Source organism: Xiphophorus couchianus, chromosome 15 (assembly GCF_001444195.1).
Source record: "Xiphophorus couchianus chromosome 15, X_couchianus-1.0, whole genome shotgun sequence".
NCBI lineage: Eukaryota > Metazoa > Chordata > Actinopteri > Cyprinodontiformes > Poeciliidae > Xiphophorus > Xiphophorus couchianus.
Genome location: NC_040242.1, coordinates 24,223,315 through 24,247,117, shown reverse-complemented (window position 1 = coordinate 24,247,117; position 23,803 = coordinate 24,223,315). Strand labels below are relative to the sequence as shown.

General features: G+C 40.3%; 1 protein-coding gene across 6 annotated transcripts in view; it reads right to left on the bottom strand.

Moving 5' to 3' along the window:
* Positions 1 to 23,803, bottom strand: part of dse (dermatan sulfate epimerase) — a 77,263-nt gene that overhangs the window by 12,284 nt on the left and 41,176 nt on the right. For 5 of the 6 annotated variants that reach the window (XM_028040072.1, XM_028040074.1, XM_028040076.1 and 2 more), the window contains 2 exons: positions 20,554 to 20,761; positions 8,308 to 9,975 (listed from right to left, as the gene is read on the bottom strand). In XM_028040072.1, coding sequence (XP_027895873.1) covers positions 8,308 to 9,975; positions 20,554 to 20,761 — 1,876 coding nt within the window. Of the gene's footprint in view, positions 1 to 8,307; positions 9,976 to 20,015; positions 20,483 to 20,553; positions 20,762 to 23,803 lie in introns of those variants that run through there. The other variant, XM_028040078.1, reaches the window with a different exon arrangement.

Here is a 23,803-nt window from a genome sequence, read left to right as displayed (position 1 = left end):
AAAAAGTCAAATAAAGCCAAAAAGAGCAATTACGTCATGTAAAAATATTCAAGGCTTTTATTTTGAAATTTTCAGTATGCTTCATTTCAAAGGGCCAAACTAATACCATGTGTAACAGTGCTTTGGATGAAAAAGTCAAATAAAGCCAAAAAGAGCAATTACATGATGTAAAAATATTCAAGGCTTTTATTTTGAAATTTTTGTTAAGCTTCATTTCAAAGGGCCAACCTAATCCCATGAATAACAGTCATTGGATAAAATCAGTTATATAATGCTCAAAACACAAGTAGTTGATGTAAAAATATTAAAGGCTTTTACTTTGGAATTTTTGTTAAACTTCATTTCAAAGGGCCAAACTAATCCCATGTGTAATAGTCATTGGGTTAAATCAGTTATATAATGCTGAAAACGCAAGTAGTTGATGTAAAAATATTCAAGGCTTTTATTTTGAAATTTTCAGTATGCTTCATTTCAAAGGGCCAAACTAATCCCATGTGTAACAGTGCTTTGGATGAAAAAGTCAAATAAAGCCAAAAAGAGCAATTACGTCATGTAAAAATATTCAAGGCTTTTATTTTGAAATTTTCAGTATGCTTCATTTCAAAGGGCCAAACTAATACCATGTGTAACAGTGCTTTGGATGAAAAAGTCAAATAAAGCCAAAAAGAGCAATTACATGATGTAAAAATATTCAAGGCTTTTATTTTGAAATTTTTGTTAAGCTTCATTTCAAAGGGCCAACCTAATCCCATGAATAACAGTCATTGGATAAAATCAGTTATATAATGCTCAAAACACAAGTAGTTGATGTAAAAATATTAAAGGCTTTTACTTTGGAATTTTTGTTAAACTTCATTTCAAAGGGCCAAACTAATCCCATGTGTAATAGTCATTGGGTTAAATCAGTTATATAATGCTGAAAACGCAAGTAGTTGATGTAAAAATATTCAAGGCTTTTATTTTGAAATTTTCAGTATGCTTCATTTCAAAGGGCCAAACTAATCCCATGTGTAACAGTGCTTTGGATGAAAAAGTCAAATAAAGCCAAAAAGAGCAATTACGTCATGTAAAAATATTCAAGGCTTTTATTTTGAAATTATTATTATGCTTCATTTTAAAGTTCCAAACTAATCCCATGTGTAACAGTTACTGAGTTAAATCAGTTATATACAGCCCATAGCAGCAAGTAGTTGTAAAGGGTTAGATAGAACTACAGTGATGCGTATTTGTAGTCCTAATCAGCAGCCAATAGCCTCTTGAGTTCCGTTGCTATGGTAAATAATGGTCTCAGCAGGGTGTGAACTGTTAGTGACAGAGGGTGAGACAGAGAATACTCTCTTTGAGCCAACAAGTTTTACTGAAAAAAGCATTGGAAACAAATCCTTCCCATTCGGGAACCGTAATACATATTCGAAAAGCGTTTGAAGTGTATGAGAGGGCTATGTGTCTTCTGCGATAGTCCCGAGATTCATATCTGTACCTCACTCAGAGCATTTACAGCGATGAGAGAAAGAAATGTTGTGCCCAGATCTGAAATTCTAGTCAAATACATGGGAGAGAGCCTGAGATAGCCTCAGAAAATCCTGTCGCATGACTTTGCTCTGAAGCACCGTGACAGAAAACCGTACGGTCTAGATAAATTTCGAAAACATTTTACCGGAGCAGACAGGCGTATCCATGTCAGGACCGATTTTGATACCAATCGTGCGATATTTGTGGGCGTGATGGCGATTTCAAAATTATCTTGGGCTCAAAAAATCTCTTCATTTCTCACTCTAGCAGAGGGGCACTCAGGAAGATTCACACTCTAATTTTAGGAAAAATGAGAAACTTTGGGTCGCTTAGAGACAAATTGTGGACAAACCGTAATTGGTATCGACGAGCCGTCTTCACTTTCGAAGAGATCACAGACGTATCTACAAAATGAAATTTGAATGACATTTCTACGTGAATTCGTGACGACACGGAAAATCCTCAAAAATAGGGTATTTCTAGGATTTTTCCCATTGACTTATAATGGGTTTTTTTTCATAGTTTTTTGCGAATTATGTCGCCATGTTAACCCCAAATCCCACCAAAAGTAATAGCTCCAATGGCGTGAATTTTCTGCACGTTTTGATACCTCATTTGTAGGTGTGCACGCAGCGGTATGAGCCGCATTAACGGTTACGGATGAAAAATAAAGAATTATAATAATAAAGAAACTTTTCTTGGGAGAATAGCAATAGGTTCCTGCCATTGCTTTGCATGGCAGGCCCCAATGATGAAATATTGTTCTGTTTATGTATAATTATTTTTTAAGTATTTCCATAAAAACACTGTCTGCACTGGCCCCTGTGGTAAATTTGGTTTAGAACCAGCCTCCAAAGAAAACAGTAAAGACCATTTTATATATATGGTCTTTACTGACCACATATATAATGGTCAGTAAAGACGATTTTATATATGGTCTTTACTGACCAGCTATAAGGGACCAGACTCCCTGGTTGAAGATAGGGACTTGTATCTGGTCCCTTTTAGGGACCAGATACAAGTCCCTATCAGATACAAGTCCCTATAAGGGACCAGATACAAGTCCCTATCAGATACAAGTCCCTATAAGGGACCAGATACAAGTCCCTATCTTCAACCAGGGACCAGACTTGTTTCATGAGCACCTTTATTCAGATGGCAATTTGCAATGCAAAATATTATGCTTAATGATTTTTTGCAATGGGCAATTTTAAGTGGCAATGCAGTACTTAATTAATTGGGGCCTGCCATGCAAAGCAATGGCAGGAACCTATTACTATTCTCCCAATTCTTTATTTTTCATCCGTAACCGTTAATGCGGCTCATACCGCTGCGTGCACACCTACAAATGAGATATCAAAACGTGCAGAAAATTCACACCATTGGAGCTATTACTTTTGGTGGGATTCGGGGTTAACATGGCGACATAATTCGCAAAAAACTACAAAAAAAACCCCATTATAAGTCAATGGGAAAAATCCTTCAAATACCCTATTTTTGAGGATTTTCCGTGTCGTCATGAATTCACGTAGAAATGCCATTCAAATTTAATTTTGTAGATACGTCCATGATCTCTTCGAAAGTGAAGACGGCTCGTCGATACCAATTACGGTTTGTCCACAATTTGTCTCTAAGTGACCCAAAGTTTTTCATTTTTCCTAAAATTAGAGTGTGCCTCAGACTGATTGCCCCTCTGCTAGAGTGAGAAATGAAGAGAATTTTTCATCCCAAAATAATTTTGAAATCGCCATCACGCCCACAAATATCGCACGATTGGTATCAAAATCGGTCCTGACATTGATACGCATGTCTGCTCCGGTAAAATGTTTTCGAAATTTATCTAGACCGTACGGTTTTCTGTCACGGTGCTTCAGAGCAAAGTCATGCGACAGGGATTTTCTGAGGCTGTCTCAGGCTCTCTCCCATATATTTCTCAAACATTTCAGATCTGGGCAAACCATTTCTTTCTCTCATCGCTGTAAATGCTCTGAGTGAGGTAGAGACATGAATCTCGGGACTATCGCAGAAGACACATAGCCCTCTCATACGCTTTAAAACGGTTTTCGAATATGTATTACGGTTCCCGAATGGAAAGGAGTTGTTTCCAATGCTTTTTTTGGGTGAAACTGGCTGGCTCAAAGAGAGAATTGTCTGCCCCAGCATGTATGACTCACAGCTCACACTTGCCTGAGACAATTATTTACCATAGCAACGGAACTCAGGAGGCTATTGGCTGGTGGTTAGGACTACAAATACGCATCACTGTAGTTCTATCTATGGAGGAAGACTCAGTTGAAACAGATCAGGACTGAACTGGCCTTTAGAACTACTTGCTGCTATGGGCTGTATATAACTGATTTAACTCAGTAACTGTTACACGTGGGATTAGTTTGGAACTTTAAAATGAAGCGTACTGAAAATTTCAAAATAAAAGCCTCGAATATTTTTACATGATGTAATTGCTCTTTTTGGCTTTATTTGACTTTTTCATCCAAAATCACTCTTACACATGGCATTAGTTTGGCCCTTTGAAATGAAGCATACTGAAAATTTCAAAATAAAAGCCTTGAGAATTTTACATCAGGTATTTGCTCTTTTGGGCATTATGCGACTTTTTTTATCCAAAGCACTGATACACATAGGATTAGTTTGGCGCTTTGAAATGAAGCATGCTGAAAATTTCAAAATAAAAGCCTTGAGAATTTTTACATGAGATTATTGGTCTTTTGAGCATTATTTAACTGATTTTATCCAATGACTGTTATACATGGGATTAGGTTGGCCCTTTGAAATGAAGCTTAACAAAAATTTCAAAATAAAAGCCTTGAATATTTTTACATCATATCATTGCTCTTTTTGGCTTTATTTGACTTTTTCATCCAAAGCACATGGTATTAGTTTAACCCTTTGAAATGAAGCATACTGAAAATTTCAAATTAAAAGCCTTGATAATTTTTACATCAGGTATTTGCTCTTTTGGGCATTATGTGACTTTTTTTATCCAAAGCACTGATACACATGGGATTAGATTGGCGCTTTGAAATGAAGCTTAACAAAAATTTCTAAATAAAAGCCTTTAATATTTTTACATCAACTAACCCAATGACTATTACACATGGGATTAGTTTGGCCCTTTGAAATGAAGTTTAGCAAAAATTCCAAAATAAAAGCCTTGACAAATTTTAAATCATACTGAATGGTGCACGTCCACCTTACTTAACGTTCTTGTGATTCTCCACATGCTATTGATTACGTAGCAGCGTTCTTTAGCGTCCATGCTAATTTCTAGCATGACAACGCCTGGCCCAAACCGACGGGCAAACTTTGGCAGGCCCCGGTTAAATTTCTTCAGAAATTTTCTAGTTTATAATTATTTTTATATTCATGAATGAAATTGTGTACAGCATTGGCTTTATTTATTTGAAGAGTATTTTGTATTTCAGTACAAAATTGTGTATATGTGCAAAGAATTTGGATAAATACTGGGTTGGTTTGATCCTGGTCCTTAGCCTTGTTAATTACTCTTGTTGCTCTTTTTGAAGTTTGATTAGTGACTCTTGTGTTGTTTTGTAATGAATTTCCCAAATTTCTGTGGAGTCACTTAAATAAGGTCAAACTAAAGAACAGCACAGGATGTTAGGGTTAGGCTGCTTCTTTATGAACAGAAAAGTGTTTGGTACTGAAAATATGACAGGCTCACTTCATGAACTGTGAACTGAAATAGTAAAACCCTGACTCATAATGTTTACTTTTCCATAGATGAACAAACATTCTTGTTTAAAGAAAAAAGGCCATCAGCCGCATAATGTTCAGATAAAAGTAAGAGTAATGCAATTTCTAGGTATGATTTTCAAATAAAGTTCAGGGTAATGACTCATTTTCACTAGTCATTAACCTGAACTCCTACCTTCTACCAGATGTTGGCAGGCATGATGTAGTCTTGAGATTCTGTTTCAAACTGAGTATAAACACCTCAGGAAAAAATTAAACGTTTCTCTGATTTCCTCTTTATAAAGCATATGTTTGAGTAAAATGAACATTGTTCTTTTATTCTGTGAATTACTGATAACATGTCTCTTAATTTTGTTTGTGAATGTATGCAAATAAGCACCAACGAATATCTTCTCATGGGTCTTAGCCCTGCTAGGGGCTAAACACCCTAAAGGTCAGATCCTAAAATCGCCCCTGCGCTTCGCCATAGGAAAATATAAGTTTTCACAACTTTGGCTCGATGATCCGAGATTCAAAGACTAGGAATACCGAAAGGCATTTTGTAAAGTATGTAGGAAAAAATCTAAATTTGACCTGGAACGACATGACGGTGATCAAATCAGACCGACCGGAGTATCCAACATTCATCAGCAGCGGATTCCTGCGCGGGTTGAGGCTCCACCGAGGAGCAGATCCCCGTTTCGTTTTTTGGTGCTAAGTGAAACGATGCATCTGCAAACTACGAGCTAAAGTTTTACCAGCGACGCGACGGGAGCTGCAGACAGGCAGCGGACTTTGCTGACTCTAAAGCCAGAGTTCAGAGCAGAGCTGCTCTTTACACCGCAGCAACTAAAGTAAGTTAAATAACACCAACTGCACCGCTAACAGGTTGCAGAGCGAACATACTCAAAAGTGAAAATTCCACTGCAATTGTAGGAAAAGTGGTAGAACTTTTACATACAAGTTTATAATTCATTATTAGCTGATACACCATTTAGACACGTTCATATTATTGTTTACATCCGGAAATTTCGTGAAGGCAAAAAGACGATTTTTCCCCTTGCCATCCGTAGCCGCGCTGCCGCGGTAGAACGGTTCTGGTAACTAAATGAAACCTTCTTAATTTAGAGCAGTGCGCCACAGCAAAGGGAAAACAACTCAGAAAAACCTTCAAAGAACAACTCAAAACCACTCGTATCCCCCCTCCCACCTTCTGTGTTTTCTAGTTACACGCAAACCCGTTGCCATAGGAACAAACAGCTCCACTATATGAATGAGGATCCAACACCATAAAACACGCAAACGTTTCCCACACAAAGGGCAACACATTCAGTCCTTAACGGTTTCATGTTTTCAGGCTTGATGTTTATTTTGGGATTATAAAATGGTCTGAACACAGCGGTGGTTGATTAGCTCATTTAAACAGCTGCTCTAATTGTAATGATGATCTGACAGAGTTGGTGTGTTGGTCACCAAAACACTGAATTTCGCTGCACATAGACATGTGTTTATTTAAACTTTTCAATGACCTGTGAACCTTGTTATCGAGTTGTCCTAGTGTTGACAATTAGTAGCAAACTAATATTCTATTGAGAATAAAACATTGGCCTGTGAAATTGAAATGTCATTAATGTCATTACAGATATTCTTAAAAAAAACAAATATCCTATGGATTTAGGATAAGCACTAAAAATAGTGCTTTCTGTTTTTAATATATGAGGTTTTGGTCAAGATAAAGTCACAGTTAGACCTTCAAGTAAGTGGGATAAAGTTTTGTCTTACATCTTACATGGGTCAGTGCACTGATTGCAGCTTTCTCGCAGCAGATCATAGATTGTCAATCTATAAAAAGTTTGACCTGCCGATTTCGATTTTAGCCAGTGCCATTTTTTGATTGAAATGTCAATCAAAAACAGCTATTTAGCTGTTCCTATATTTATAGGAAGAAAGTCTCTGAGTTGGTGACAGTGGAGCTTGCAGACATGACCTGGTAGGCCGGTCTATCAGTCAAACCTCTCACTGCAGAGCAGAAGAGGAAAGTGGCCGATTTTTAGACCTTTGCTGAAGTAGAAAAGATCAGACAATGAGATTGGCTTCACGTAAATATCGACTGATCACCGATCTCCCAAAATTTAGGAAATCGGTGCGAAATTGGCTCGATTTTGTGTTGGTAGTAAAGATATTGTAAAGATAGTAAAAAGTAGTAAAATCAACTCTGGGATTCCTGTATAAATCCTCTGAGAGGACCCAAAAATGTAAAAAGACAGATTTTTCAGCCGTTTCCATCCAGTGTTGTTATGTAGTTACACAACAACTGGAAGACTCATTTGCAAATCATACAATGTAGTCCTGATTTCACTCATTTGGTGTAAGGTTAAAACCAAAGCAGAAATTACAGGCACCTGAATTTAACCAAATTGTAGTTTTGCTAAAAATATAACTGAAGTTTAAACCCATGCAGCCCTTTGTTGCTGTGGTGAATGAAAGGCTGATTGGATGATTGACCATTGAACGCTTATAAATTCCTGCGTAGAGTGTCAGTTCTGGATAATGTCGTTAGTTAATATTTCTGCTGACTTCCCCCAAACATTTGTGGGTGTTGTCAGGCCCTGTGCTGAAGCCCAAATAGGTGAGATAAGCGTGTATCTTTACTTGATAAAAAAGCAACAAATGTTAAAAGCTTACTAGTCTTATTACAAAGAGAATTATAAGATATTCCTAGAAGAAAGAATGATATTCAGAGGGTGGAAATCAAGAAGAAAATATATAATTAAAAACTGAGTGGACCAAGAATGTACTACATCCATACATTTAGTGCTTTTTGTCTTTTTATGACATTTTGGTTGTTTTCCTGGACAATTACAAATTAACTTTTTAAAAAACTTTTTAAACTTTTCTAAACAATGGTCTTAATGTTTTGCTATCAGGTCTGATACAAAGAGGAGTGTGTTTTCAGTTCACCCTGAACAGACAGGACATCCTGTCATGCAGAGGGGTTCAGGGTGTCAGCACTGTGTGTGAGAACACGATGAGTAAAGGTACAGCAGGATGAAGCAGTCGATCAAAACAATGGTGTAAAAGCACCTCTGCGTGTGCAGGCTCCGTCCCCTCTGAAATCGAGTAAGCAGAACAGCCAGCAGTAGGAAGAAGGTAGTGGTGTTCATAAGTAGGAACAGTCTTATGTAGGAGGGGTTACCAGAGAGCCCCTCACTCCTTGCTGTGGTCACAATGTGAACCTCCTTAAACCTGCGGCCTTTAACTAAGCCCCCCTTCCTGTTCCTGTAACCAGCTGGATAATCCACAAAGGCCCTTGAGTCTGCATCCCCTTCCTCTGGACTGTCCTCATATGTACGCTTTGACATCCTCTGTCTCTCTTTCTTTTCGTTGACCTCAATTTGTGCAAAAATGTCAGGCAGACTCTCAGACAGCTTCTCTCCAAGGTTTAACCTCTTTCCCCCCTTGGCCTTGTTCTGTTTCTTGGACATAGCAAACATCTTCTTAATAACCTCCTCTGTCTTCTTCTTGTCAGAGAATTGAAGGAGGTGCTCAGCGGTCCTACGGAAGCTGGCAGTGTTGAGGACTCGTCCCAGGATGTGTCTTTCCATCTGCTGGAAGACAGGTTTGACATGCTGGAGATTGTCCTCCATCACACTGGCGTATTCTTCAACTTCCACAGGGAAGCTGTCTACAACAGCTGCTGCTCTCTCAAACACAATCTTTTTGTGGTCCAGCAGCACTATGGCGAACACAGGCTTGCTGGTGACCTCCCCTGTCAGAAGGTAGATGGTGTAGGTATGGTCTTTGGTGGAGAGGTAAATATCCACCCGCTGATCATCCCCACGTAAGCTGAAGCTCTGTACATCCAAGCCTGGTCCAAAGAAAATATAGGCCACCCTCGTGTGCGGGTACCTCAGTGGCATTGTTACATTCACATAATTGGAGCCATTATAGGGATACCCTCGAGGGTAACTCCAGTAACTCACCATCCCTTTGTTACTGGAGTTTGTGTCATCCATCCAAAACATCTTATAGTTCTCCTTCCCATGTGTTACAAACGCTCCATGAACACCATCTACTTTCGTACTCTGAAATGGCAGCTCTGTGTTGTGAAAGAAGGCACTCATGGCCCTTGTTGGGCTCCCTGGGTCCAAGTGGATGTGGTCAACCATGAGCAGAAGCTGTGGGTGAAGAAGCAGCAAGTTCCTCTGGAAGTTCCTGATTTTCAGTTCTGGGTTATAAGCCGAATGTCCTTCGCCACGAATGAAGACCATCCCCTCTCTCTTTATAGCAGCTTCCACTCTGCCCTGGGCATCAGCTGCAAGGCCCACCTTGTACTTTAACCACTTAGAGTCACAGGCTTCTGTTACTTGTCCAGCCCAAGGTTTAAAGCAGCTCCCAGACAGGGTTGAGCCAAACAATGCCACATTATTTAACAAAGTGTACTTAGGTCCATACAGTGCCTCCGTGATGAACGGGACACCGTTGGGTGCAAAGGTGAAAGAGTTCTGATCTGGGTGCTCGTGACCAGCGTTGAAGTTCCTCCAGCCTTTGATCCACTCTTTGTACTTGTTATTGTGAACGATGTCAAAGATGGCACGTCCCCCTAGTTTCCCAGACTTGAAGGATAGAAAGGAGCTGTTGGTGCCAGAAGGCAAAGCACCGCCATACGTCACCACACCCCAGTCCTCGAAGTAGTGGAGCTGAGATGTTCCAAAATCTGCTGGGGGTTTGGGGATCAGGCCAGGGTCATACCTGCATCACAAAGACGAAGCAATAATCAGATGGGGAAGAGAATGTAAACCATACCAAAAAGACATCTTAGCCACTTTTAAAGTCTGTGTTATTTGTAACTTGACATAAAACTGATCAGCGATAGTGATCAGTTTTATGTCAACATAAGCTCTTATGTTGCTCAGTGTTAGAGATTTTTTGGTATTATCATTTTATTTTCTTACTCTAGTTCACATTAAGTCTATAGATCTTTGTGATTTTCTGTTTAAAGTGTTCTCTTCTTTAAATGACCTGGAGGTCACTACTGTCTGTTCAACTTTACGAGAAATAGATAACACTGAGTTTCTCAGACTTTAAACCCTTTTGCAAGAACACCTCCTAATTTAGTAACCACCTGTGAACAGTCGTATTTTGTTTTCTTGACAGTATTGACCGAGATTTGAACCGGGCTCAGACCTTTGATCAGATATCACATCTGGACCTGGGTTGTTAGATGTTTGGGTTAGAAGCTTTACGACCTCTGTTGTTTTTCCTGACTGCCCCCTTGCCTGTCCTTCTTTGACAATAAAAACAGGAGCCGTTGTGACGGCAGGCCAGAATGCTCTGTGGATTCTTCGGAGGAAGAGTTCTCAGAGCCTTCCCTTTTGCAAAAGCTCCACGTAAAATTCATATACGTTGTCTGTGATTCTTTCTTTTATTTAGGTTCGAAAGGAAAATACCTATCACTCAGGTAAACCAAAACATCCCTGTCCCAGCGATATTCTCTTGCTTCAGGAAACAGGAATGGGAGTTAAAATCTCAACACATGCTTTCAGTCAGGAACCAGACTTGTAAATTGAAGAACACTTAATAACTCCCCTGATTGCTTGACCTCCTAGACACAAGGGTTTGATTTGAAAAGAAAAAATGAAGGAAAATTTGATAAAAGCATAAAACAGTTACAGGTTCAGATCTCTAAAGGAAGATCCAAAAAGACTTACATTACATCCAAAAATCATTTCTGTCAGAGGTCTCACTCTGACAGAAAGGGAAGAACTAAAATGTAACACCCAAAAAGTCCCAACTTAACAGAACTGAGTGAACTCTTGCTTATATCAGTGTCCTAAGCTAAGTTTTAAGAATTATTATGCACGACTAACACATGAGAAGGGATTACAGAGAAATATAAAATAAAAATATGTTCTGAGTCTCTGAACACAGGGACTCAGAGCAGAATCCCTGTGCAGAGCCACTACGTTTAGAAGAGAAAGCATTGATGCCCTGCTCCTCTGCACGCCTAATATGCAGTTCCTTTTAGCTTCCAACAGAATCCTCTGTCCACAACTCCCCTGTGGACAGAGGACAGGGCACCACCTTATGTTTGCTTGACCTCAGGTGGTGCCGGGCAAATCCCTCTCTGCAGCCTCTAAATGCTGTGACCTGAACCTCTGAAGGACACCTCCAATCTCCAGCCTGGACCTGACACTAACGCTGACCTCTGGGCCTTCAGCTTCCTTCAGCCGCAGAACTTGTTAGTGGCTTTTAAATTTACACACTTGGGATTAATGACAGATATGTATGGAAAACTTTGGCATTTTTTTCTTATACTCAGATTTAGATAAAAACCTTAATATGCCTTTTGATTTTCTAAAAAAAAAAGAGCTCCTACACTAAAATCTAGTTTTCTCTAGTTTCAAATCATTAATCAATTTGATATTTGAGATAATAGGCACTCGTGAATTCCAAAACAAAAAAAACAATTCCATCATTTTACTTCTGGGTTTTCTGGAAACCTTGAAAGGGATTCAGTTGAACAGCCAAACAAAGTCCTGTTCCAGTTCAACTTTAGCTGATGGAATATCTCAACAACCCAAGGGACATCTATTGGGAAACCTATTGATGACCTAGTGTCAAGTTATTTTCTAATTTATGCAGCTTCCCCACTTGAGAAGGGATGGACAAATCGATGTAAACTCTTATTAACAGGGATTTTACTCAAAGAACCAAGCAGTTTTCTTCATTTCTTATCCTCCATTTATTAAATGTGTGTCATGATATTCCATGAATGGTCCAAAGCAGGTAAAAACCTTTAAACAAACCCAAAAGAAAAAAATAATTACTAATCTGCATGTAATTCTACATAAATTAATTCCACTCAAACTACAAAGCAAATGATGACAAACTATATAAACAATACTAAGCAAACCACTGTGAATCAAACCCACAAAGTAATTAAAGTTAAATGAACAAGTAACTAAACTTAAGTTATCTAACTTTAAAATACATTCCACATTAATATTTACAATTACATAATATTTTAATTTATTTAAATATACAAATATTCACCTCTCAATATTCATCATAAATATTTACTTTATAAATATAAATAGCTAATGCTAAATTGATGAATAGTTAACCTTAACACCCAATAACAACAATCAATTCAATCATTAAAATCAGTCAATCAGTTCCAGACTTCACCACCACAATCCACCGCTTCAGTTCAGACGCTGCGGTTATAGGCGTTAATTTGCCGGTAAAGCTGGCGGCCCGCTGTCGGGATGTCAGTAACTTTGCAGTCCGATCTGTCTTACCGGCTGCCTCTCCGCTCGTTTACAGATATGTCCAGATCTGCATAAATTCCAGGATTTCTGATGAAGCGTCCCCAAACTCCAGTCCTCTCTGTTTGGCTTTCTTTTCCGCCTTTTTTTCTTTCATTGTCAGTCCCTCTTTTAGGTCCGTGTGGAACATAGTGAGCGCATGTCTTTTTTTTTTTCTGATTTGACTTCACACCTAGGCTGCTATTAATTTTCTCTCCACTGACATACAAGATATTAAAAGCACATTGCACACCACGGTCAGCAGAGTCAGCAAAGCTGAAGAAAAGAAGTGGAATTGGTGAAATCTGCGGCTCCGCGGCATGCCAGAAGAAGGGACGGAAGATGTTAGGCTCAAGGTAGTGGAGTTATGTCAGAATATAATCTCAAACTACAAAGAAAAGCTTCTGGAGGTGATTGATTGAGACTATTGGCTAGGCCAGGGGTGGCGAACCAGTTCAGCATTAAGAGCTAAATAAAGCTCATCATCACCGTAAAGAGCCACACAGCAATTTCAAGATTAGCTTTATACCACGTTGCTTGCTGAAACAGCTTTATTCTTAGTCCCTAAGGCTTTGGTGGGACACCTGATAGTGTTAATTTTTTTTTACAAGTGTCTTTAGATCTGGGTTGTACTCTGTTATAGCTACACAAAGCAGTTCTTTCACGTGTCAGTGAAAACAAGACAATTATTAGACTTGTTAAAGCGTAGTAAAAATTCATTCACAGACATATAGTAAACTTTTGAGCTCCGTCTGCCAAACTGGCAGATGTGCAAGTGTCTCATGCAGAACATTGTTGAAACATGTAGGACAATTTACTTGAATGGCTCAGTTTGTGGTAACCTCTACCATTTGCATATTTTACACTGTAGTTTAACCATTATTTTTGGTGTAGCAACCCAAGATCATCACTGGCCCCCTTTTAGCCCTCTTTAAAAACTTCCTGGATTCATTACTGCTCAATAGTTTTAAGGGGGCATTTAGTAAACATTAATATTCCAGCATTAACACTAGGACTACCAAAGATTCCCAAAATGGGAATCTTCGTCCAGGTACCAGAGAGGGGCCAGTTTGGCCCTGTCCCTAGAGCTACCAGAGAGGGGCCAGTTTGGCCCTCCGAGAGAGGGTGTGAAGAGGCGCCTTTGTTATGTAAATAAGGCCATTACTGACGCACCACAAGAGGGGGGCAAAGCTGAACTCTGCATTCCAAAAGAAGGGTCATTGAACACTTCAGGCTCAGGACAATGTTTGAGGTTCCAATGTTGTGAGTAAAATAAAATACAGTATAAAATATGAATATAAATCTAAATATAAAATATAAAGTGCAGGACTGACAGTAAAATAGAAGTCCACCCGTCTCTCCTGCACCCCAATGCATGCCTGATAAAGCACATGTGCATTCAGTGCTGCCATGTCAATCATGTTTGCCAGGTTTGCTGACCAGCTGTCACATAGTGATGGAACCTTAGTCACCCCCCGCAAGATTATGACTGAAATAAATGCCATTAGTTCTTGTGAACTAAATAGGTGAAGCAGTCACCTATTTATCCTCCACAGCACAAAAGGCTGCATGCAAATTTGCATGTGCAAAGTCTCCCAGATCTCTTTTGCTTACACTTTTTGCATGATTTTTTTGAGGTGGATCAACACAATTAATTTGGTTAGTTTATTTCTAAACTGTCATTTTAAACCCTCTTAGCTTTATTTCAAAGAGAAACATTACTCATTTCTTTTAGAAAAACCTTTGCATACTTTTTGAAACAGATTGTATGTACATTTGGCAAAATGACCTGGATAATGCAGCACAACATCATGGATCAGCTGCAAAAAGTCACATCTCTCCAAAAACACTTCATGTATGCTTCAAAACTAAACTGACTAGTCGTAGGTATCATAGATACCCACCCCCAACATGGACTATTCACATCCCTACCTTCTGGCCTGACGGTCAACGACCACATGTACAATAGAACAATAGAAGAATAGAAGAATGGATGAATGGAGGCTAATTTGAGCCATCAGAGTCGTCAGTTTGGACAGGGTCTTGTGGCCCTGTTTTAGCCAGTCTGGGGAGAAATCGAAAACCTGGCCCTCTCCTAGTGCTAATCAATTTAAATTTCATGTTATTTCTTTATTTTATTTTATCTACAACTTCAAGTTGTAGATAGTCTCTATTCTCTATGCTGCAAAAGCGAAGTAATTTCCCTGCTTATATAATATAAAGATTATATATATGTTATATTTAGCTTAGTTTTATTTTAGCAAAAAAGCACAATGAATTATTTTTAATATTTTAAATGGAGAATTAGAAATTTTACAGACAGGTACCAGATGTATTTGTGTCTAAGTCAAGAGGTCAAGAGGCTTTTTAGTTTGCAAAAAGCAGGATGGAGAAGAGGATACAGAAGATATACAAAAAAAATATACAAAAGAACAACTGTTATTTGTTTGAATGCTTTTTATTTTTGTCATTAATAACAATAAAAAAAATACAAGAAATAAAACAATTCCGCAATTATTTGCAATAGGCACAGTGGCATTTCAGCCCTCATTCTGTGCACTGTCTGCACTGTCGGCACACATCTGGCACTGCCAGTTCATGGGCTTGCTGCATTTGCCACATGCGTATTTGAAGCAGTCAACGCATCTCCTATTTGTACTATTTTTAATGCATCGACGGTTGATTTGGCACTTCGCCCTTTTGCCTGGGCTGGGTGTGGCAGGTTGTTGGCAAAGCAGTTGCTCCTTGCACGCCTTCTTCTCACTCATATGAGAGTTAGCCAACTCTTTTGCGAGCTCTTTTGCGATCCTAGTGTTAATACAAATTAAACCTCACTCAAAGATTAAACACAGTGGGTCTGACAGAAAACTTAATGATTATCATTATTAATTTAAACTCTCATAGGAGTTTCTGTTTCTTTGTAATATTTCTCACTTTTGTTCTTTGTTTCTGCAGTAAAAAAATTGCTCCACAAACCTGCCACTCTGAGCGTCGCCGCGATGCGCACAGAATCAAGGAATGCTGAAATGTAGGGTGACCATATTTTAATTTGGGAAAACCAGGACAACCTGCGGCGGGGGGCGGGGGGTTGGGAAAACCAGAACATCATGGAGCCGGGGAGGGGGGGGGGGGGGGGGGGGGGGGGGGGGGTACTAAAAGCGGGGAAACTCCGTACATTTGCGCTTTGGCATGTTGTTGGCGTACTGACAGCAACGCTATCTATCTGCCCGCACTGATGCGGCTCAGGGATTACGTCACACGCAGCGCCGTGCCCTAGTGCCTGTAAATTTAATGGTCCAATGAAGGAAATTTAAAAAACAGGACATTTCCTCACTTTCTAAAAAAAACCCGGGACGCCCGGGACAGGATGTGAAATACGGACATGTCCCGGGAAATACGGATGTTTGGTCACCCTACTGAAATGCATCATGAAAGCTTGATTTTTCCATCCATCCATCCATCCATTTTCTGTTCACCCTTGTCCCTAATGGGGTCGGGAGGGTTGCCGGTGCCTATCTCCAGCTACGTTCCGGGCGGGAGGCGGGGTTCACCCTGGACAGGTCGCCAGTCTGTCGCAGCTTGATTTTTATTGGTCCAAATTTGACGCGTCTTACACAGTGGGGAGGAGCATCAGTAAGTAATTTCTCATGATGGTGGACAACAGAAAGTATGACAGCGGAGTGCAGGAACGAAAGAAAAAGAAGAGTGCGACCGAGAGGAGATCAAGAAAATATCCAAACTAACAGCAGGATTTGTACTGGTCATGGAAAACCTGTAAAGTCATTAAATTTAATTTTCCCATTTTCAAGACCCGGAAAGTCATGGAATTTGCAAATGGGCAAAAAATGCAGTTTTTTCTGTAGTTCTCGTCTCGGTGTCGGACATTGGGGATTTTATTTCAAGACCAGTCAAGACCACAACTGTGGAAATGTCCCTAAATTGCCAACATATAGCCCAGTTTATTTGTCAACATCCTTGTTTCCCTGGAGGGAAAACATACCAATACAAATCCAAGCAAAACGCGACTTACTAATTACGTGTTTCTGTTACTGCTGTCAGCCACTGCCTCCTCCTTTAACTCACATGCAGCACTTCAAGACATGTGCAGTGTTTGTCTCGGGAGAAGATGTCCATCTAATTGTCGGTAATAAGCGACAATTATTACCGCAAAAAAGCTAACCTGTTAGCTTTTTTTTTTTATTGAACATATTGAACATGGAACAGAAGTATAATCCATCTTCTCTGCTTTTCAAAACGTTAGCTTTGCTAACAGAAGTTCTGCGGTACCACCAGATCCTGGAGCTCAGGGCCGTGCAGAGACTTTGGAAGGGCGGGGGCTCAAAGTTAAAAAGGGCCACATTGAACTAGATCTTAAAACACGGTACAACATAGTAATAACCCATATTAATCAAGAATCTATTATTTAACCAGCTCATACTGTATTATTGTCATCATGTGGGCTCAAAGCAAAGCAAATATAGTCTATGTTTTCCTGATAGGTATAATGTTGCTGTTTCTGCTGCTGACTGGTCTGTTTAACTGCTGCAGTCTCAGATCAACACAGCCTTCCAGGACTAAGGAGAGAAGGTCTCTGGTAATGAAGCATGTTATGAAATAAGCAAATTTGCTGCTATTTTACTAAATAAGCTTTACTACTTCTGCTTAACCTCTGTAATAACTTGGCTACAGACTGATTTAAAGATCAAAAATCTCAGATGGGTTAACTTTACAAAATGTTTTGATGTTAGCTCTTCGGAAATATCTAGAATTGTAAGGTTGAGAGAAATCAAGGCAAAGAAAACTCAGTAGATGCTGGTAGGGCCCTCCAGACATTCAGTGGCCCCTATGAATAGTTGAATTGTAACACAGACCATAGATATAAACTTCTAGCATTGCTTTATTGAGAATTACAGTGCTATTAAATGTTATTCAATGCAATCAGCAGAGAAAAAAATTTATAAATAATACATTTAGGATTTAATTGGGAAGGTTACTTTGTAAAAGTGCAAAGAATCATCTTTATAGTTTGGTTGTTGTGTTACCATGGCTACAGTATGGCGTAATCTTTGTGTTTGAACCAGGTTTGTTCACAAATACATCATAGCAAATAATAATCAATAATCAGTGATCGTCCAATTAACCTGAGCTTCCCATCACAGACTTCACTAAATTTATATTTAAACACTGTTAGTGATGCTGAGTTTCTTAGTAGGAGGAGGGCAGGGGGCTAAATCTTGATTCTGTGTAAGACCCCATATTACCTTGGGCTGGCCCTGCATGAAGAGTGAGCTGCTGCGCATCTCTGCTGGAATCTACCTGGAATCCCCTGGTATTCTCTATGCCAGTTTGCCGATGCTTTTGAGACATTTAGATCTATTTAATTGTGGCATGTTTGGCTTAATGCTGCAGTTTTAATTATTGGTACAGTATTTTCGCTGATTTATGTGATATTTTGTGAACTCCAAATGTTATGGGCCGAATCTTTCTTAAGCATTTGAGGTTCTGCAGTAACTTCTATTCACAGCCGCTCACCTCCAGCCCGATCTAGGCCATCAGCACAGATCCTGCTTCACTTTAGCGTTAGATTAATGAAGCAGAGAGCGAACAGTGAGCAGACGTACCGGGGCTTTGAGGTGCGTTGCGGTGACAATTGCGGTGACAATTGCGGTACCGTTTCTTTATATCAGAATGTCTCATTTAAAGACAGACATTCTTTATATCTGTCGGTGGGACCGACTCAGGCTGCATTTAGTCCAGCACTGGGACAGTTTGATAAAATTACATTTAGGAGTTTTCTCTGCAGCTCAACCATCCATCCATCCATCCATCCATCCATCCATTTTCTGTACACTCTTGTCCCTAGTGGGGTCAGGATGGATACTGGTGCTTTTCTCCAGCGAACGTTTCGGGCGAGAGGCGGGGTATACCCTGGACAGGTCGCCAGTCTGTCACAGGGCCTGCAGCTGAACCATTTCTGTGTTTAGGGGAGAGAAGGTTTTTCCCGCTATTACGAGGACAATTACGAAACATAAATATAAACTGTTATTCTAACTTCAACATCATGCCTACGTTTTTATTCACAAACAAGTGTATGTTGAAAATAAATATTCTTGCCCATAATTTCAAAGATAGAGGGGGCAGATCCGTCCCCCTCCTCCTCACCATGGGCCCGGTGTCTTAACAACATGGAGGCAGAGGCACTGAGAATCCTGTCATTATTAAACTGAAGGCAGACAGACTAATTTATTTTGCAAAATTATTATATTTAGCTAAATATTATTGTTGAGCAGGCCTCCTGACACACAGACAAAAAAAAGGGCACTAGGGGCATCAAGGATAAAAGGGGCAGGTGCCTGATGCTCAAGGACTGAGAGATATCAATAAAAGAAAAGCTTTATTTATGTTTGCAAAAAATTGTGGTGCTGATTTTTGTTTGCTTCAACAAACTCATTTTATGAGAGACCCCATGGGCCAAAACGTCCAAACCCTCTCACAGAGAGTTTGGACGTTTTGGCCCATGGGGTCTCTCATACTAGCTACCTCTTCGGAAATAACAGTAAAGCCAGCCAGCTTGACGGCACAAGTTACACCGCCCTCCTTTCAAAATAAAAGCGCACCTCTGGTTTATGTTTGACAAGTTTCTTTCTGGTGGCTATAAAAGTTTAAAGCTTTGTGTTAATTCATTTGCTAAAGGAAATTATGTATCTGAAAATAAATTAAAATATATTGTGTGGGAAAAAAATGTCCTGCAAATCCCTTATGTGTAACCTCAATCAAACTTGGTGATATTTGACAGGCAAAAAATCTTTCTGATTCCATAAACAATTCGTTACCAGTGACTTCTCTCACTTCAGTGTGAGATGCATAACAAATGGGATATTTAATTTAATGCTGCTAATGTGGTCTTAGTAGCTCTTTTATTTCATGTGTATTGAGTTTTTAATAAGCGTCACAGAAACTGTTTTTGTTGCCCAACTTTTACTGACGAGTCTTTCAGATCTTCGCACGGCCACGCACATTAACTCTGGGTGACGAAGTAGACAAAGCATTTGGTATGGTTGATCGTGTAACCATCAAAATAATGCTAATAATAAAATACTATCAAACCAGCGTGAAGCGTGACTAAAAGGCGAGCGTGAAGGCTTGTCACAGGGCTAAACCTCCATGATGAGTGGTTATGTTAGCCCAGCTTTACTTATGAGGCAGATGTTAAAACATGACAACTGCCGGCCATTAATGCTGACATATTGTGCATCCCTATTTGAAATTACTCTGTTCAGTCAAGGATTTAAAGCCAGGTTTCCATGAAGCAGAATATACTGCACTCCCAGTAATCCTTCTGGGTCCTTGGTTGGTAGAGGTTGGTTAACTCTACCAACCAACCTCCAACCAACTGAAGTGGTTGGAGGTTGGTTGGTAGAGTTAAAGACAGGAGCAAAGCAAATGACACTGAATCACAAAATAATTTCAGGACAAGCAGGATAATGAGTTGCAGAATATCTCTCACAGTATGGATTGTGTATAGTGTGTTCTTTAAAAAGAGAACACTCATCCAGTGGAGGATACTAAAATAAAAACATCTAAAAAAAGGTCCATCTATTGGAAAGAAAAAAGGCAAGAAGCCAAAACTAAAAGCAAAATGTAAAAGTTCCAGGAAGCCAGATCAAATCAATTTAGAAGCTGGAAGCTGCTGAAGAGTAACATTAAAACATGAAGGACGACTCAGCAGTTTTGCAGAGCACCGTATTTGTACTTAACGGTGAAAGGAAAGACTCCACTTCTCCAAAGATGACAAAATGGTACACTTAAGTCCACCCGTTTACCGACACCTCCTGAGGAGCTGGAAATGATTTAGTTGGAATGCTTTTTATGCATTTTGGAATAAATGTTTTTAAGCATTCATTCCAAACAGTAGTTGTCAGTTTCTAAAGCATGGGCCTTATCTGCACCTGAAAGAGGGAAAGCATAGATATGGAAAGCACACTACCAGTAAACCCTAAAACAAAATTCAGCAGCTTACCAAATGAACTCCGTGTGCAGCGTGCACCATCGCTGGCCCTTTCCAGCCTGTCCCGGCCCTTCTGTAATCCTGTTTTGATTAATCAGATCTGCCAGCCAATTCCCACTGCCATTACGCAACACATAGCGATCCAAGAAGACCAGCTGGCTCTCTGGCCCGTAGAACCAGTTGTAGTTGGAATCTGCGATGGCCACGGTCCGCTGAAATCCTGGTGGGAGGATTAAAACAGAGACAGAACTTCAGGCCCAACAAAAAGGCAAAGTGGAAAAAAGTCAATTAAAAAATCTCTTTAAACATTATGTTGCTTTGTAGATTACAACAGTGATCTACAAAGGGCTCCTTAGAAAATACACAGTCTGTGGTCACAAGTATGATTTTGTTCACACAATTCTGTACTTTGCAATTATGTCAGAAAACCCATGGTTTCTGGTGCTGACAGCATTCTTTGAAACCAGTTATAATAACTACAGCATGTAATCAGAGTCAATCATTTGTCTGGGAAACAAGTAGGCTACGAAGTAGCTTGTGGATGTGGATTGAGACAGCGATCAGACCCAGGATATAAAGTGGAATAATGTGTTTAATGTAGTTCCTCAAGGAACAAAACGCCAGAACAACAGGTGAACAATGAGGACTGAACATCAACTCTGGTAGATGCAACAATGACAAAAAGACAATGACTAAGATCCAGCTGAGAAACAAACAACAGGTGAGGTTAAATACACAGGGGATAATCAGGAGAATGAGAGACAGCAGGAAACAATAAGGGGCTAGACACGACAACACAGTGACTAAATTAACTAATAAATACACACTAAAACCCACATCCTCACAAAGAATGAACGCAGAGAAAGTAGAAGAAATATATAAAAGCCCATCAGGTAGATTTGACCAGAAATCTATTTCTCCACAGATCTAAAGCAGACCCTGAAAACTAGACCCAAAAGTTTGACAGTAGCAGATTCCATTGTCGATGTAACCCAGCTGTACTTAGACTTAAACTTAGACTTAGACTGACTTTATTGTCATTTTGCATGCACAGGGTGTATACAGAACGAAATTTCGTTGCATACGGCTCAGGACAATGTTTTGAGGTTCCAATGTTGTGAAGTTACTCCAGAATAAAATAAAATACAGTATAAAATATGAATATAAAATATAAAGTGCAGGACTGACAGTAAAATGGAAGTTATTTAGCTATGTATATGTGCAAGGTATGAAGTGGAGACCAGTTTTTGAGTGCAGTCCAGTTAAGAGTTCAGTAGTCTGATGGCAAGTGGGAAAAAGCTGTTTCGGAACCTGGTGGACCTGCACCGGATGCTGCGGAACCTCTTTCCAGAGGGCAGCAGGGAGAACAGTCCATGGTGAGGGTGTGAGGGGTCACTGACGATGTTTCGGCCTCGGGACACACAGCGCTGGGATGAAATGTCCTGAATGGAGGGAAGGGGGGCCCCGATGATCCTCTCTGCTGTCCCCACCACTCTCCTCACGTTCTTCCAGTCGGAGGCGCTGCAGCCTCCACACCACACATTGAGGCAGCTGGTCAGAATGCTCTCTATGGTGCTTCTGTAGAAGGTCTTCAGGATGGGCGGGGGCAGGTGTGCTCTTCTCATCCTCCGCAGGAAATACAAGCGTTTCTGTGCCCTCTTGACCAGAGACGTGGTGTTCACAGTCCAGGTGAGGTCGTTTGTGTTGTGCACCCCCAGGAACTTGGTGCTGCTGACCACCTCCACAGCCGAGCTGTTGATGAGCAGTGGAGCGTGGTTGGGCCGGTTCTTTCTGAAGTCGACGATCATCTCCTTCGTCTTGTCAACGTTCAGGATCCAGGCTGTTGTCTCCTCACCAGTCCACCAGCTGCTCCACCTCCTCTCTGTAGTCCAGGTCGTTGTTGTCTCTGATGAGGCCCACCACCGTTGTGTCGTCTGCGAACTTCACGATGTGATTGGTGGTGAACCTGGGGGCGCAGTCGTGTGTCATCAGAGTGAACAGCAGAGGGCTCAGGACGCAGCCCTGAGGGGAGCCTGTGCTGAGGGTGATGACATCGGAGGTGTGTTGTCCGATCCGGACTGAATGAGGTCTGTCGGTGAGGAAGTCTAGCAGCCAGTTGCGCAGGGGGGTGCTGAAGCCCAGGTGTCCCAGTTTTTCTGCTAGATGCTGTGGGATGATTGTGTTGAACGCTGAGCTGAAGTCCAGGAACAACATCCGCACGTGAGTGTTCTTCTCCTCCAGGTGAGCCATGCTCAGGTGTAGGGCGGAGGAGATGGCGTGGAGCGGTTTCGGCGGTAGGCAAACTGGAACGGGTCGAATGTATTTACTGTATGTACTGTATTTGTTTATTCTATTTTATTTACTTTTCTGTATTGTCGTCCACAGATGCTGGGTCTAGGACGACCCAGCAGTCATCCCAGCCAGTCATCTGACTGGGATGGCGTCATTCTGGGTCGCCATCCCAGTCAGATCATTTTCATCTATTTTTCATATGAACCAGACACACACACGCACACACCCCCACACACACAATAGAGCTCTATATGAATTTCTTTTTTGTTGCTGGCCAGCTTTTCTTCATTTTTAAAAAAAATTCTGGTAAGGTCCCTGAAAAGATTCTTTGTTTAGTAAATTTTATTCTTTGGTTACTTTAACATGTTGTAATGTAACGTCAAGTCGCCTTTAAACATAACATGGGCGCTAAGACGCTGGTTTAAACATGCAACGGAAACGTTGCTGCTGTGCAGAGATGTATTAGAAAACTATGGAGCTAAAACTGTCTCATAATTCACAAATGCACAGAACAAAATTCACACTTGTATTTTTGATGAAAATACAAATATCTATTTTACAACCTGATTCTGGCCTGTGAGTTGTGTTGCATTTGTTTGTGACTCCCTGACATCTCAATCCACAAATGTCTCTTTTTAAAATAAATTGTCTATCTGATTGACCATTCGGATAACTTCCTTGTTTCAGCCAATCATATGAGTGGACCCCCACTTTTGGGTTACCAATATTTCAGCCAATGACATTAACCTATTCCAACAGCGCTGTAGCCATGTAGAAGCGCATACAGTTTAAACCTCAGCCTGGCTTCTGGCAGCGACAGAAGAGCGGTAAGTGAAATATCTGTCTTAACATATCTAGCTATTTATCTCCATGTTATGATTATTAATTTTAAATGATGTTGTTGTGCAACTATCAATACAAGTTAGCGATATAAGTGAGTAAGGTGTTCTACCGAGCTATGCTAGCACTT